At 33.7% G+C, this 17,227-nt stretch overlaps 2 protein-coding genes across 2 annotated transcripts in view; one reads left to right on the forward strand and one right to left on the reverse strand.

Moving 5' to 3' along the window:
- Positions 1-4,367, forward strand: part of LOC129902555 (7-deoxyloganetin glucosyltransferase-like) — a 44,081-nt gene extending 39,714 nt beyond the window's left edge. Inside the window, exon 3 of the mRNA XM_055977863.1 lies at positions 4,221-4,367. The gene's annotated coding sequence lies outside the window, so the exon portion shown is untranslated. The remainder of the gene's footprint in view (positions 1-4,220) is intronic.
- Positions 4,368-9,577: 5,210 nt separating this feature from the next.
- On the reverse strand, positions 9,578-10,680 carry LOC129904466 (protein TRANSPARENT TESTA 1-like). Its single transcript, XM_055980034.1, has 2 exons — positions 10,297-10,680; positions 9,578-9,970 (listed from the first exon to the last, which is right to left on the reverse strand). Exons 1-2 carry the CDS (start codon positions 10,678-10,680, stop codon positions 9,578-9,580), a joined length of 777 nt encoding a protein of 258 aa, XP_055836009.1.
- Positions 10,681-17,227: the final 6,547 nt, after the last annotated feature.

The following is a 17,227-nucleotide window of genomic DNA, read 5'->3' on the forward strand; positions in this document are numbered from 1 at the left end:
TGTTGCAATTTAGAATTTGCTTCATACTCCCACCATTTAGAATTAGTTATTGTAAATGTAACCCATCTATGTTAAAATCTGCACAAGAAGCAAACTGCTTTCATAGCATGTGGGCTATGGGAGATGTTAGTAACAAATGTGTCATGGTTTTCATTTCTTCTTCGTCACAACAGTAGCATTTAGAGACAATTTGCATTCTTATACTCTTCAAATTATCATCTGTGGCTATTCTTTTCTTCCAAACTCTCCATAAGAAGAAAAATATCTTAAAAGGTAAGCCTTTAAGCCAAATGCAATTCATCCAGTTTATCTTATCTCTTTTATGCCATAAAATATGGCAAGTTGATTTGACGGTAAATTCACCTGTAGAATTTCTCATCCATCAAGCTTTATCATTAATCTCATCATTGCCATGCTTGATGCATTATACAATGTGAGTTACCATTTCCTTCGAAACATGTTCTTGTAATTTCTCTACCATTCAAGAACCACTGCCAATAAAATCCTTCACCTCAACCTCCTCTTTTACTACAGCTTCACATTAAGTAAAATATAATACTCCTTGTTTAGTCCAGTTATCAAATCAAAAATTAGAGTTTTCAGCTTCTACTAGTCATCAAATCTCATGCTCTACTTCCTCTCTCATGACTAACATATTTCTTCATACATAGGATGCTCCAGAACTCCTAACAATTGTAGGATGTAATTTTTGCAATACTTTCCACCACAGTTTAGAAAATAAAGTATTATTGACATCATAAAAATATCTAAAATTCAAGCCTTCTTCCTCCTTGGTGAGACATATGTCATCCCATGCTATCCAGTGCCTACCTTTAAGACCTCATGAACTTTCCCAAAAAATTTTGCAAATATTTGATAAATTTGCTCAATAATCTTTTTGAGAGGATTCATAGAAGAAAATAAATACACTAGTAAAGATTGAAAAAACATGGCTAATAAGAATGTATTTACCACCAAAAGAGAGGAATTTGTTCTGCCATGAAAGGATTCTTCTAGCTACCTTTCTTATTATTCAAAGTGATTCTTGACCCTTCATGGAAGAGTTGTAATTCCTTAGATTAGAAATGTGTTCTGCCACGAAAGGATTCTTCTAGCTACCTTTCTTATTATTCAAAGTGATTCTTGATCTTTCTTCCATAAAAAACCGGACAATCAAGAAAATTGAGAGGGAAATTTTCTTGTCTTATTCAGGTTAGTCTTCTCAGTCTGATCGCCACTATCAAAGAAGCTTTATCATGATGATAAAAAAAAAGTTCTTTCATTTATTGATCATTTTTTTGATATATTCTCATAATCTCTCAACACACCGTCATTAGTCTATCACTGATGATCTATCTCCAGAGTAGAATAAGATAATATCATCAATATAGGATAAATGATTTATATCTGGACTCCACTTTGACATGTCATATCTGTTAAATTCTTTATCCATGTGCAGACTGTTTAAACCTCTAGCAAGAATTTCAGCTGCAATGACGAAAAAAGTAGGGGATAAAAAATCTCCTTACTTAATGCCTCAAGAAGATTGAAACAAATCATTCGATTGACTATTAATTAGAAGTGAATATCAATTATTGGAAATCAGCCTCCATACCATGTCACTGACGATTTCTGAAACCCAAAATTTCTTAGTATTTTTGTTTAAAAGATTAAAAAAAAAACTCTATCATAAGCTTTAGCTATGTCCAGCTTCACCATCAGATTAATATTTTGATTTCTCATGTTGATATCCCTGATTATCTCTTGAGCCAATAATACATTTTTTGTGATGCTCCTATCCTTGATAAAACCTGATTGAGTAGGAGAAATAATCTTTGGTAACACCTCCACCATTTTTTCATGCACCATTCTTGAAATGACTTTGTCGATAAATAACTTAGACTTATAAGTCTCAGATCTGAAAAATTCTTCATCCCCTCTTTCTTAGGTAGTAACACTAGATTAGTATGAGTAATGAATTTGGGTAACCTTTTTCCCACAAAAAAAAGCTCTCATTAATCTAGTGATGTCAACCCCTATAATCTCCCAACAATTCTGAAAGAATTTTTTTAAAAAATTATCTGAGCCACAGACACTGTCACCATATAATTCAAGAATCACCCTTTTTACCTCCTCATGAGTAGGAAGCTTTGTCTTCTCTTCGTTTTCTTCATCAGTGATAAGACTAGGATTATGTTTCAACATTGAAAAATCCTAATTATTTCTTTATTCTTTGAACTGCTTCAAAAAAAATGACATTGTTGCCTCACCCATTTGTTTATTTGTTTGAATAATTTTCCTTAGCTCATTACTGATCTCTGAAAAATGCAACTTTCTCCTCCTCCTTTTCACATAAGAGTGAAAGAATTTAGTATTCATATCTCCATCTACAAACCACTTCATCCCAGCCTTTTATTTTCAATATTCTGCTATCTTGAGATATTTCTTTAGTTCTGCCTTCCTTCTACTCTATTTCATTCTATTTCCAGCTGATGACATTATCTTAAATTGGGTTTTCTTTATCATAATAACATCCTCTATGATAGCAATTTGCTGAAAAATATTGTCAAAAACTTTCTCACTCCAGTTTGACAGGGCTATCTTCACTTTTTTTATTTTAGCTTGAAATTTCAAGAAAGGGTTGCCTACAAAATTAACACTTCAGTTCTGCTACACGACTCCTTTAAACTAATGATGCTTAGTTCAAAAATTTAGGAATCTAAAGGGTTTGTGAGTAGGCTCCTCTTCTGACTTGCAAATGACATTGAGAGGTGCATGATCTGAACCTTTTCAAAAAAAATGATGAACTTCACTTAAAGAAAAAGCATCAATGAACACATTATTCACCAAAATTTTGTCCAGTCTCTTTAGGATACAATCTTCTTCTATTCTTCCATTCCATCAAGTGTATTTGTTCCCAGAGAAATACATCTCAGACAACACACATCTATTAATATACTGCGCAATCAAGGTAATTGAGTATCTTCAGCAATGCCTTCTAATTCCTCCCATAACTCCAACCTATCAATAGCATTACACCTCACATAAACTGATGAAATAATGTAAGAGTTGTTCTTACAAAATTTCACAGTTAACTGTTGTATAGAATCAAGAATTACAGTGCCTTCCAATCATCTCTCCAGAAATTCAGATTTTACCAAAACTATTAACCAGGGCCTTATCAAATCCTAACTTTCTTTTGCATTGATATAACTATAATGGATCTTGAAAATGTCCCATTAAGACTATGGAAGAATAATAATGCCTTCTATTTAGGTTTATTAACCTCCCAAAAGAATTCTGAGTGTTAACCGATACTTTTTCTGTGATTGATCACTATTGGTGGCTCTCTCCTTGCTACTTCTTGTTTTGACTTGTAGAGGAATTATGGGTCTTCTTTCTCTTTGTGCTTTCAAACTATTAGTGTGTCTTGGTGATAAGTCTCCTGCCTTTTTGATTTGTTGAATGTTGCATTCCATGTTATCATCTTCCTCCATTTTCCTCCTTTGTTGAATTTCCTTTTCTGATTCATCAATTAAGTCTGAAGCCTCTTTGACAAACAATTCTAGGACTTTTTTGATCAGTGCGAAAAGAAATTAGTTTAATTTTCAAGTTTTGAAAAAAAAATTGAAGCAGCCAAAAAATATTTTGGGATCAAATCCTCATAATTTTTGATTCGGATAAATATCATTCTATCTTTCTAATATTATTTTTATTTCTTAAGTAGATTGACTATAGTATCATGTTGAAAAAAAATATTAGAAGAAATTGATTATAAAAAAAATTATATATAACTTTGCATCTCAAAAAGGTTGAAAAATAGATTTCAAATGAAAAAATATATAATTTTTTTATCTTTTTAATTTAAGCATGTCGTTTAATTTTATTCTTAGATCATCGATGTATTTAATATCCATTCATTAACATATTAATATTTGCTTCTTTTTCTTTTTTTCGCTGTACATATGACATTTCAAGCTCTAGAGCATCTCCCACTAAAAGAGTGGTCCTAATGGGTGAATCAATCTTGAATGCTAAATGTATTCAAGATTTAAATTTATGTATCTATTAAAGATAATATTTGATCCATATGAGTAATATTATTTTTTATAAAAATATATAGCATTTTTTTAGTTTCAATTTATTTGTCTAATTTTAATTTGATCTGAAGTTCAATTTGTTCGTTTCAATTAATCTTATGATTTTTTGTTATGAATCAGCCCCAGGCCAATAGGAATATCACACAAATAGATATTGGCCCAAGTAAAAGCAATAGGGACAGGTCTTCACAAAGGATAATTTGGGATCCAGATTGAGGATACCGTTGGTCGTCGTTAAATAGAACAGGGCATTACTATCAGAGATATCGTGAATTATGTACAAAGGCATCTCTGTTTTTCTCATCCCCAATTCTAGAGTCTAGCTTCTCATCTCCCTTCTTCTCCCTTCTTTAGTGTATCAATCCTTAGTTCTTATGTTTAGTAGTTCTACATTTTTGTTTTGGTTTTTGCTATTTGAGTTGTTGCATTTACTTTATGGAATTGTAACTGAACTTAAGTCGTATTAACATGGTTGAGAAGTTGGTTGCTGTTACTAGGGATGTACATGGACCGGGTTGGTTCGGATATTTTACAAATCAAACCAAACCATTTGTGTCGGGTTATAAAATCTATAAATCAAATCAAACCAATAAAAGTCAGGTTTTTTGATATCAATTTTTCTCGGGTTTTTCGGATTTTTTGGGTTTTTTCGAATTTCTCGTATTTTTCATAATATCTAATAAAAAGCACAGAGCAATGCTTCTTTGTCACGCCCCGGTCTATGAAGCCTCTATCTACAATTTAGAAGGTGCCCATGACAAGCTCATGGCTACCAAAAATAAAAATAAAGGAGACCACACAAAATTATACAGGGAGCTCAAAATCCTCCGGAAGCTAGGAGGACTCACCACGTAGCTGGAAGTGTATAGATAATCAGCGGTGTGCCGGTTGATGATCTTTGGTACTTGTCTCTACATCATAAAACGATGCAGGCTAAATGACGTCAGTACGTGAAATGTACGAGTATGTAAAATGGCCGGATGAAACAAACATCAAGAAAACATAAATATCAATTCGGGATCTCAACTCATAAATAAATGACAATTCACTCAAGTGTCCTAAGTCTAACAAGAAATGGTTTAGATGGGACTAACTCATAAGCCACTCAACTCAACTGACTCGAAGCACTATCAAGACCTAAATGGGAGTTTCTCTTATCCGACAACCATCACCTATGAGCCAGTGATAGTACAATAATCAAACGTTGTTGCCATGTCCGTCCATACCTTGCCAGGGCATGAACGCCTCCCTAATCATGGATAGAATCGATTAGTCAAGTCCTATCATTTCAGGACAATAAAATGGGAAACATCCGACTTTAACGGTTCGATCCCATGGGAAGCATCCGACTTTAACAATTCCATCCCTACCTACGTTAGCGGTGTAGTTTCTGGGGTTCGAGTATGGACTATACTCTCACCCGCTTTGGTGCTCAATACTCCTCCCATGACTCCATGCTCATAAGACTCTCTCCAATCATCTCAAACAAGCCCTCACGGCTAGTTTCATTTAGGACTTTGCCAACTCATCAACTCTATTCTCATTTTAACTCAATCAAGTCATAATGGCAAGTTTCATTTAGGACCTTGTCCACTCATCAATTCTATCCTCCAATCAACTCAATCAAGCCTCATTTAGATAAGCATTTATGACATCTCCTCAAGACTCATCACAACTCTATGGCTTTAGCCCAACAATTCAAGTAGAATAACACATTTAAGGAAATTGACTTATGCAACATAATCACATGGTTAAAGAGATCAACAAAACATATTAACAAGTCATCTCCCTCAACTCACACTAACATGAAGGTTTTAGAGACTCTTAGCTCAACAACATCAACACAAATAGGATCAAATTAATAGGAGACAAAACTCATTCAAACACAAATCATACCAAGAAACTCCATTCTCATGGACCTCTAACCTCAAAGCAAGAGTAGGGAACATGGGTGGACTCATCCCATATTTTACATAGCCTTACATACCTTAGTGAAGACTTGGAGAAAACCTTGATGATGGGTATTCAATGGAAACTCGAATCTTGAAACTCTTGGAACACTTCTTATTGGAAATGGAGAAGAAGAAGAAGAAGAGAGAGAGAGAGAAATTCCTAGGGCTTTTAGTGATAGAGAGAGAGGGCTGGAAATTTTGATCCAAAATGTTCAAGGGTGATACATATATAATTTGGGTAAATTTCCAAATTGCCCCTTCTCAAAAGTTCTGAAAATAGGCTAAAATACTCCTGGCGCGATAGTGGCGCGTCGCGCCATTGCAGCTCCAGGTCGATTACGCCTAAAACCTGCACATCTGTTAGTGGCGCACCGCGCCAAGGACCAAACTACTAAGGCACATTCTGGGTGCGATAGTGGCGCGTCGCGCCCTTACAGCGCTAAGGCCATATTATCTGAGTTCTGGAAATTTGGCTTGAAAGACCCTACACACCTCGTAGTGGCGCACCGCGCCAAGGACCAAACTATTGAGGTATGTTCCTGGCGCGATAGTGGCGCGTCGCGCCCTTAAAGCGCCAAGGCCATTTCCCCAGCAGTTGCAACCCAGGCCTAAAATAAAATTCCTGCCGTGCTAGTTCGTCTTAGGATCGTCATATCTTTCGACTCCGAACTTCAAAATTTACATTCTTGGTGGCGTTGGAAAGAAGACTTGACGACCTTTAATTTGATAGGTCATGGGCCACCCATATTATCGTCTTTGAAAAGATAGGGTCGTTAGAAGTCGACCCCTTATACGAACTCCTCCCAAGACTTAGCCACGACGAATCTTTTGGAATTAATTTGGTCCTAGGCCCCTTGTGACCCCACATCACCTCCAACCTCCTTCAATTTCTTAGGGACTCATCCTAGCTCATGCATACGCTCCTCAATACTCGAGTTCGACCCTACCCATATACAAGAAGGGTCCGAGTCTTAGGGAAAAATTTTGAGGGGTGTTACATTCTTAAAAAGAATTCTAGTACAAAATATCAACATAAAAGATGGAGGCAGAATACTATTTGAAGTTTTAACTTTATAATATAACTTTATAAGATGGGCTTTTTGTATATTATTTAGATGAGCTTCTCAAGTCCAAATCTTAATGTAAGAAAGAAAACAAAAATTATGAAAAAAATTTAAAAAATATTTATAAATTACATTTTAATAAATATTTTTATGTATAACATAATTTAAAAGTAGTATATCTATAATCGAGTCGGTTTGGGTTCGGTTTGACTTTTTTTAGTTAAAACCAAACCAATCCTATAATGATCGAGTTTTTTTTCCAAACACCAAATCAAGTCAAACCAAACCACTAGTCGGATTTTTTTTCCGGTTTGGTTCGGTTTGTCAGTTTGGTGCGGTTTATCGGTTTGCCCTGTACAGCCCTAGCTGTTACATTAGACTTGAGTTCATTACAGTTTTATACTCTGTTTTGATGGTTGTTATGTGTTGTTTCATAACATATCCTATTGTATTGTTTTAATGAATACAATATTTGAATTGATTATATCATTCTCAATCGTAACATAATGTCACACATCTACAATTTGAATGATAAATCTACAGAAAAAAGTATAGTACAAGAGAAAAATATCATAAAAAGGCAGGATAAAGAATAAAATAGGATTATTAAATAATAAGTACAGATAAAATGAAAAGAAAATATTAAAGTAACGACACGATCACACAAAATAGGTCGTTATACAAAATAGGACTTTTCTTCGTTATCTAACGATGAAATTAAATAATATGATAAAATAAAATTTAAGTAACAATCAAAATAAATTTTGTACTTAAACAAACAATACAATACATTGGTACCAATCATCAAAACAAAGTGTTGTGCATGTCATGTGAAAAAAATAAATCAAGGAATTATTAGAAAGGGAAAGAGACATTTTAAAATTGACTAGAATGAAAAATAAGACAAATAAATCAAAACGGAGGGAGCATTATTTTTCAGCTGTGGCTGCATTACTGAAGTCCGACCAATTAGTAATGGACCCATGCCTAAAACTTGGGCTACAAATTTGCATCCAAATACCACACACCTCACCATCGATCTCATTGAATTTGTAAATGTTGAGATGCATTTAAGATTGAGGAAATTTCGCAAATATCTATTATAATAAATTTATTTAGGCGTTTTAGCTATAGTTTGTTATGGACTGTATAAATTCGCGGATGTGTTTGTATAATTGAACTATTTTTGTATAAACTCAAAATAATGAATTTGTACAAACACAAAAAATAGTTATACAATATATTATACAAAATTACACTATACAAAAGTTATACAAATTATATTATACAAACTCAAACTGTAATTAATGGTAAATATTAGTGGCGAATTATATATTAACTAAATTATAACTATATTAACTAATTAATTAATATTTTTTTTTTTATTCGCATAATTTTCCCTTTCAGATTTTAAATGAAGAAAGAAAGATTCATCTTATTGGGACCAAATTAATGCATCTCTACAAAGAGGCAAGTATCATCTTCCTACTCCACTAACCTGTGACAATCTTTTGAAGCCCAAACAAAGAAGTCAAATAAAACATCAAAACCCACAATAGTATGGAACTCGAGGATCTTTATACAAATAGTCGGACAAATTTACTATTTATATTTCTAGAATCAATATATAAAAATTATACACATATTATATATTTGGCAGGCGGCAACTATTTTTAGTTCAAGTGATTGGGTGAGTGACTATTTAGGACATCAGTAGAAACCATTTGAACCAAGTAGTAGTAGTACAAAACTCCAAGTTAAAGAAAAAAAATCTCACCAAAATCATTAAGGTATAGTAAGGAAAAACTTCATTTAATTAAAATCATTACGTATAGTAAGTTTTGTCAGGATGTGTACGTATGTAGAATTCAAAAAACTAGTGAGTGGTGATACATAAGTTTAAAGGGTTGCAAGTCTGCCCAAAATATTTTTATTACATAAAACTGAAATGGAAAAAAATGTTTACTCTCTTACATGTCAATGTCGCTCATAGAGGATTAATTTGATCAACTTTTAGAAATAAAAACCATCGCTTTAATTCTTTTTTAAAAATTTAAAATTTACAAACTCATAAATAATACAAACTGAATACCCATTTAATTTAAAATGAATATATTATGTTGATTTAGTTCCAAAATTCGATCTCACTGATACTTGATAATTGAAAAAAAAAGCAACATATTCGGATGGAGGAACATTCTCAACGATTTAGGAAAAAACAGTCTAGGAGCTACTTTTTTCTTAGTACATCTCTTCTATTTTTCGTACAAAAGCGTGAATTATATGGAGCACATGAATATAAGTTGCACAAAAAAAAAACAAGGGAATTTATTTGGATAGGTTTACTAATTTTGTGCTATAAGTTGCAATTCATTATGCACAAAGATAACAAGAAACTTCGTAATGATAATTTTTTTAAATTGAATTCCTAATGGAAACTCAAACTCAAAAATTTGCAGGTTCAACTCCTATTAGTATGAGTATGAGGAGATGGTCCATGGCCTTCACCAAACGACGCGATATGATCCTTCAAAGATCTCTTATGTTTAAAATCGGAACCACAAATACAAAGCCAACGTTTCCCACAATTTTTTTCGTGTGTTCTCCAGTCTCCTTTCACAGCCAAGCACTTGCCACATTTCCTACACACGAAACGCTTTGTCCCGTGCTTTCTCTTGTAATGTGTTTGCAATGTTCGAAAATCCTTCAATGGCTTAGCCCTTGGGTGATTTATGTTGTTCTTGCACCCTTCCTCACAACAATAGCATGGAATCCCTAACATCGCTCTTGGTTGTGTTCCTTTAAGTGATTCTGGCCCTTTTCGATATTGTGAACCATGGCCCCACAAGTGCATCTGCTTTATAAAATAAAATGGTTGAATAATTGAAGATAAAAAAAAATATAAGATTATTTAGAAACACACGTTGGAATTTTGGGAACTAAGTATTGAATTTTTGGTCGTAGATGAATGTATAGAAGATAGTGACAATCTTTTTGTTCGAAGCAATTGAAACAGATAAATTAGAAACTTCTTTTGTTAGACAAAATCGAGGCACTTGTATTTTGGAAATGCTAGTTCCTCATTTTTGTAACGAAACATATTAAGTATTTATAATAATTTCCTTTCAACCAAAAATACAAGTAATAATGTAATTAATACGCGGAAAATAAAGAATGCACCTGAAGATTGTTGTAACGATTGAAAGTTTTGTGACAAATGTGACATGAAAAATGGGTGAAGCCAACAAGAATTTGTGAAGGAGTTGGTATCCAATATTGAGTGGCTGCTCCAACAATATTTCCATCACCTTTGTTATGATCAATTGGTATATTATTATTATTGCTGGAATTTGGAAGACCAATGTGTAAGGTAACAGTCACATCATCTTCTTTGTCCCGATTAGGGTTTTCTTGATAATTAGACATTTTTTCAATATTCTGATCAGATGGTTGAGACAAACTAAGAAATTCAAATGCATTTTGGGTTTTATCTGCAAAAAAATCAAATGGTTCAATTTGATTTTCTACAGTACTAGAAGATGAAGCAAAATATGAGTGTTCCATTTTTTGTATACGTGTTTTTTTTTCTTCTAATGATAAAACCTAGTATGAGTGAAAGAATGAAGCAACCTATGATATTCAAGGTGTTTTTATAGGCCTAGGAAGAATGTTTGTCCTTAGGTTTGATTTTAAAAGTTATCTTTTAGAGGGAAAAATTGAGAGAAAAAAGACACTGGAGAAAATGGGGTACATTGTTGGTCGTTAAATGTAAACAACATTAATTAGTAATTTGTTTAAAGGGAAAAGATAGTTAATCTTAGCTGGTTGTCAACTTCATCTCCTTTTGGTATGCAATGTAATAGACTTAATTATGGTGGACCATGCCTTCTATAATTTGCATGAGCCTCACTGCAGTGGGATTTAGATTTATGGCAACATCTTAATCACCAGATATTTTTTTAATTTTAAAGTTTAATTAGTTATATAAATCGTTAGTGTAAAAAAAAATTACATCATCAAGACACTCAAAAGATAATCTACTATTTACCGATAAGACTTATTAAAATATGGGATCTGTTTATATTTGTTAATGGGTGGTAGTGCAAAGTCTAAGATTCATTTTCTCAAAATTTAAGTTAGTTAAGGATCATTCGCCCGAATTAATCAAGATATTTTCCCTAAAATTAAAGTTAGTCATGGTACATTTTCCCGAATTAAAAGATCTTTACTACCCAAACTTTGTAGTCTACCTGTATATACATGTTTAGATTTCTCTTGTTTGTCCTCTCTTCTTTTTCAAAGTTTTTCTTCTTCTTTTATTTTTTTGGGCAATTGGTTTGTGCAAACTCAGCAAATTTCCAATCAAGAATGCACGTGTTTGAAAGTGGTTGCATAATCTTGGAGAGCGACCAATTACAATGATTTATATTTTTCTCGGGCCAAAATGCTTGCAAGACAATAACTTTCAACGACACTATATTTGTGATAATTTATTTATTATTTTAGTTCTAGTTTAGTGTATCAATTCTGTAGTATTTTTCTAATATATGTAATCTTAAAAATAAAATAGGCTATCAATAGTGGTGACCTGAGGTAGATCCACAATGATAGTTATTGGGTCACCATAACCCAACACTTTTTGCTCAAACTTTATATTTGTGTCAAAAAAAATCATATAATATGCACAAAAAAACTATCAAGAATCCAGTAAGCAAAATAATCATGATATCCATATATAGAATCCATAATCAAAAAATTCTAATTCTGCCTCTAATTAAAATCTGGTGATGTAAAATTTCTTGCACTGACGATGGATAGTTTAAACTCTTTTTCAATTATTGTTTCTTCGATAATTCAACGGACTTCTTGGTGTAGGTTTATAGGTGGTAGTTAATCGATAATTAAACTCTAAATTGCTTATTAAGGACCGAAAATCACAAAAAGGGGTACCATGCAATCCTTATTTTCATTAGTGGTTTTATTAATAACGTTGAAAAGAAAAGTCAATTTTGTGATAGGCGTGTGCTGGGGAGGCAACCATAAATTTTGTAGTGTATATTAAGGTTTATTTATTACACGAACCAACTGTATTTTTAGGTGTAGATTCAAGAGAATTTGTCACAAAAAAATAAAAAAAGTTGAATTTACAAAAATGAACATAGTGAGATGGAAAAGATTTGAGAAATAATGCAGGTAACAAATATAGAAGGCATTAATTAATTAGTACTAGAAAGATTAATGTTGTAACAAACTTGCATGGGTCAACCATGAAATAACTATGTGTTTAGTTAATTATAGTAACGTAGGCCCATATGTGACATCCCCTTAGCTACATATTGACCTGAACTACAAAGTTTTTTGGTGACATATCTTCGTGTTGAAATTCTCAATTGGGGGTGTATTGATTTCCAAGAGAATTTATCACTTTTTGTATCCTAAGCAATGACGAAATCAAGAATTTATCGTCATATATGTTGTGATATGAAGATGTTATTAAGAGTTAGTTAGAGCGTGAGGGTAGAATGGTCAGTTGTGGTGGTTAGTTATAACAACTTATAACAACTTCAGTTTCTGCTTATTACACCAATCTTAAAACCTTATGGGATGAGTTTAAAGTTTTGGTTTCATCTCCTTGTTGTAACTGTAAAAGTCCAATGGCTTTGTATCTAACATGAATAGACAGAAGCTTTATTAGTTCTTAATGGGCTTAAATGATTCATATCAACTAGGAGTCAAATTCTAATGATGGATCTCTTGCCAACTATCAATCATACATATGTCTTGATAGTAGGAGATGAAAGTCAGAAGGTTGTTGTCACTAGCTCTAACAGTCTAAAAATGACAATTGTGGGTAATAGTATTGGGTTGAACTTAGGAAGTATGGATCCTCTTGCTGTGTACTCAAAGATTAGTAATAGCTCAGGAGTTGGTAGTAGTTCAAGGGTATCTCAAAGGTTCAAAAGGAACTTTATATTGGTATGTGACTTTTGTAAATGCAAAGGACAACAAGGAATTCTATTACAAGATAGTAGGATATCCTTCAGATTTTAAGTCTAAAAAGAAAATTCCTAATGGAAACTCAGCCTACAATGCAAATGACACCAACTATCATAGTCAAACTCAGTCTAGGCATGCTAACTTTTTTTATGGCATGAACACTAATGTTCCTGTACCTGAAGGTAAAGGTAAACATGCTTATCATACTAATAGTGCTGAAAATGCAGTTGAAACAGCTGAGGCATTTAGAAACAAGCAGGTGAGTCAAGATGAAAGGGAGGTGAAACAACTGCTTCAGGGATGCACATTCTCAAATGAGCAATATGATCATATTGTTAAGATGCTTAATCAAAAGACAGAATCCTCTGCAAATACAGCAGGTAAAGCTTTATTTGTATCTGAAAACAGTGAGCTTTGGACTATAGATACTGGAGCAACAAATCATATGGTGTCTAGACTGGATATATTGGCCAAAAATTCTGTAAAAAAACTTGATATTGCCAAAGATGTATTCTTACCAAATGGTGTTACTACTCAAGTCACTCATATTGGTTCTTGTAACTTGTCAGCTGGAAGTGTCATTACAAATGTAATTCATTTACTAGATTTCAAGTATAACTTGACGTTTGTAAGCAAGATCACAAAGAAATTAGGATGCTCAGTCTCCTTCTTCCCTGATTTTTGTGTTTTTCAGGAGCTTTACAGTGGGAAGGTGAAGAAAGTTGATAAAGAAGAAGGTGGACTGTATCTTCTATTGAAATGGTTAATTCACAAGGCTGATTGTGATGAAAAGAAGTCTGCAGTAGATGTTAATCAAGTACATTCAGGTGTTAAAGAATAATATATGAAATTATGGCATCAAAGATTAGGCCATATGTCTCCTATAATACTCACTAAGATATTTGTTATGAACAAACAAAACATGTGTAAGGTTTCTAAGTGTTTAGTCTGTCCCTATGCTAAACAGACAAGACTTGTATTTCCTTATAGTAATATCAAAAATTATGAATGCTTTGATTTGATATATGTTAATTTGTGGGGTCCTTATAATACTCCTTATTTTGATGGCAACAAATACTTCCTTACAGTTGTGAATAATTTTTCAAGAATGACTTGATTGTTTTTGCTGAAAAATAAGTTTAATGTGTGTGTCTCTCTTAAAGTGTTTCTTCAATATGTCAAAACTCAATTTGAGAAGTCTATCAAGGTAATTAGGTCTTATAATGATACAAAATTTGTCAATTTAGTGTGTGACACTATGTTCAAGGAATTGGGAATCATTCATCAAAGAACTTGTCCATATATTCCACAGCAGAATGGAGTGGGAGAGAGAAAACATAGACATAAGCTTGAGGTGACAAGAGCACTAAGGTTTCAGTCTAAAATTCCTTTGAAGTTATTAGGTCATTGTATACTTACATCAGCCTACCTCATTAATAGGTTACCTAGTAGTGTACTTAATTATCAAACTCCTTATGAGAGACTTTATGGTTCCAAACCTGTTTTGATTCACTTAAGAACCATTTGATGTTTGTGCTTTACAACAAATCTTACTGAGCATAATAAAATGATGCCCAAATCCAGGTCAGCAGTCTATTTGGAATACTCAGAAGTGAAGAAGGATTATGTTTTGTTTGATCTATCTACTAGATCATTTTTTCTTAGTAGAGATGTTATATTCAAAGAGGACCTGTTCCCTTTCTCTCAGTTACACATTTCTAAGCCACACCAGTATTTATAGACACATTGCCAGTTTTAGAGGTATTGTTTCCAAAATTTACTCAACCAGTTTCTCAGTCTAGCACTCCTACTCAAGCACCAAGTGTATTAGTGGATACTACATCAGATGAGCCTATTGATGTTGAACTGGAGAATAACTGGATTGAAGATAGTTATGAGCCTAATCATTCAGATGTTGAATCTCTGACTGAAGCATTAGTTCCTACTACTCAAAAAGGTTCAATTCCACCTCCTATCAGGAGATCTACCAGGACAAAGCACACTCCTACTTGGTTGAAAGACTTTGTGTGTCTCTTAACATTAATAAGGAAGTTCAATATCCAATAGAAAACTACATGAGCTATGCGCAGTTATCTCCTGCTTATCAGTGTTATATTGCAGTAACTTCCATCATTAAGAAATCTACCACTTATGTAGAGGCAGTGAAGAACAAAAGATGGGTGGATGTTATACAAGCTGAAATCCAAGCCTTTAAAAGCAACAAGACATGGGAGGTTACTGAGGTTCCACAGGGTAAGAAACCTATTGGTTGTAGATGGATCTATAAGGTTAAGTCAACAGGGGAAATAGAGAGATTCAAGGTCAGGTTTGTTGCTAAAGGCTATAGTCAACAAGAAGGCATAGATTACAAGAAAACATTCTCACCTGTGGTTAAGATAGTTACAATAAGATCTATAGTGGCACTTATAGCCTCTAAGAAATGGCATATTCATCATATGAATGTGTTTAATTCCTTTCTACAAGGTGATCTAGAGGATAAAATCTACATGCAACTGCCTCAAGGCTTTGTCAGTCAAAGGGAGAAGGTATGTAGACTGACAAAGTCCTTATATGGGCTGAAATAGGCACCAAGACAATGGAACCATAAGCTTACTAAAGCTCTCATCAAACTAAAGTTTAGGCAAAGTCAATATGATTATTCTTTATTCATCAACAAGTCAGAAGAAGGGATCATCATTGTACATATATATATAAACGATATGTTGGTGACTGGCAGCATCAATGATAGAAGAAACAAAGAAGGCCCTATAATAAGCATTTAAGATGAAAGATCTAGGTGACTTAAAGTACTTCTTAGGTATTGAGCTCATCAGATCATCAGAAGGTATACTGATGCACCAAAGGAAATACACTCTTGAACTTATAGCTGAAGTTGGAATGTCAGCAGCCAAGCCTGCAGGAACTCCCATTGATATTAATATCAAACTAACCTCTAAGAAGTATGATGAGTAAGTGAACAGAACCAAGGAAGTCTCAGAAGATCCTTTGGTAGATCAAATAATATATCAAAGGTTGATAAGAAAGCTAATGTATCTACAGATGACAAGACCTGCTATATCCTTTATTACTCAAATATTGAGTCAGTTCTTATAGCAGCCTAAGAAGTCTCATATGGATGATGCATTAAGAATAGTTAGATATGTGAAGAGACAACCTGGATAAGTGTCACGATCCGAATCTGAGTGTGATGGCACTCATCTCAATCCACCGAGATAACTCAGCCTAATATCCAACGAAAAGTAGATGCGGAAGAAAAAGAAAAGAATCAAAATTTAACTTAAGCGAAAACACGTAAAATAAATTCAACATCCCCCAAGATTGGTTGTCACGTGCACAATCCACTAATTTATTACCAAAGTACGAAAAGAAATACAGTCACAATGTTTTTGTCTCTAGAATAGGACTAAAACATAAAAAAAGAGCAAGAGGTGTCTGCTAGATGGATGTAACAGCTACCTCGATATTCGAAGTGATAGCCTCGAAAGTGATAGAAAATGCTAGAAGATTAAGCAGGCCTGTGCTCACAACCTACACAAGTGTAGAAGCAAGGGGTGAGTACCAAACAACACGGTACTCAGCAAGTGGATAACTAAAATTAAGCAAAGCTTAATAGATACAAGTACTCCTGTCCTCCCAACCGAACCTCCTTAACTACAACCTGCATAAAATCAGCTGAACTCTACACTTGTACAATAACAACAGTAATACAGTCAATACTCATCAATAGTCTCGTCAATGAATCATACCACGTCAAGTTCAGCACACACAAAGCAATATGGGGGTAAACACAAATTCACAAATATCAGAAAGGTGTAATGAAATGCAATGCAATAAAATAATGCATGTCTGTCCTATCGGTACACATCCGCTAAATCACAGTCTGGAACTCATGGGGGACATTTCTGTCCATGTAACCTGCCACGGAATGTGTGACCCATTCCCTCAACATATATATCTTGCCACGGAGCATGTGGCCCGACCCCTTTATTTCATAATATCTGCCATGGAGCGTGTGACCCACCTCCTTTATTTTATAATACCTGCCACGGAGCGTGTGGCCCGACCCCTTTTGTTTCATATCATTTTCAGTCTC

This window comes from Solanum dulcamara, chromosome 9, assembly GCF_947179165.1.
Source record: "Solanum dulcamara chromosome 9, daSolDulc1.2, whole genome shotgun sequence".
Lineage (NCBI taxonomy): Eukaryota > Viridiplantae > Streptophyta > Magnoliopsida > Solanales > Solanaceae > Solanum > Solanum dulcamara.

Excerpts from the sequence above, each read along its gene's own strand:
- LOC129904466 (XM_055980034.1), bottom strand. The coding sequence starts at position 10,680 with ATGGAACACTCATATTTTGCTTCATCTTCTAGTACTGTAGAAAATCAA. Across the intron at positions 9,971-10,296 it reads ATCGTTACAACAATCTTCAG|ATGCACTTGTGGGGCCATGG; the intron begins GTGCATTCTTTA and ends TTTATAAAGCAG.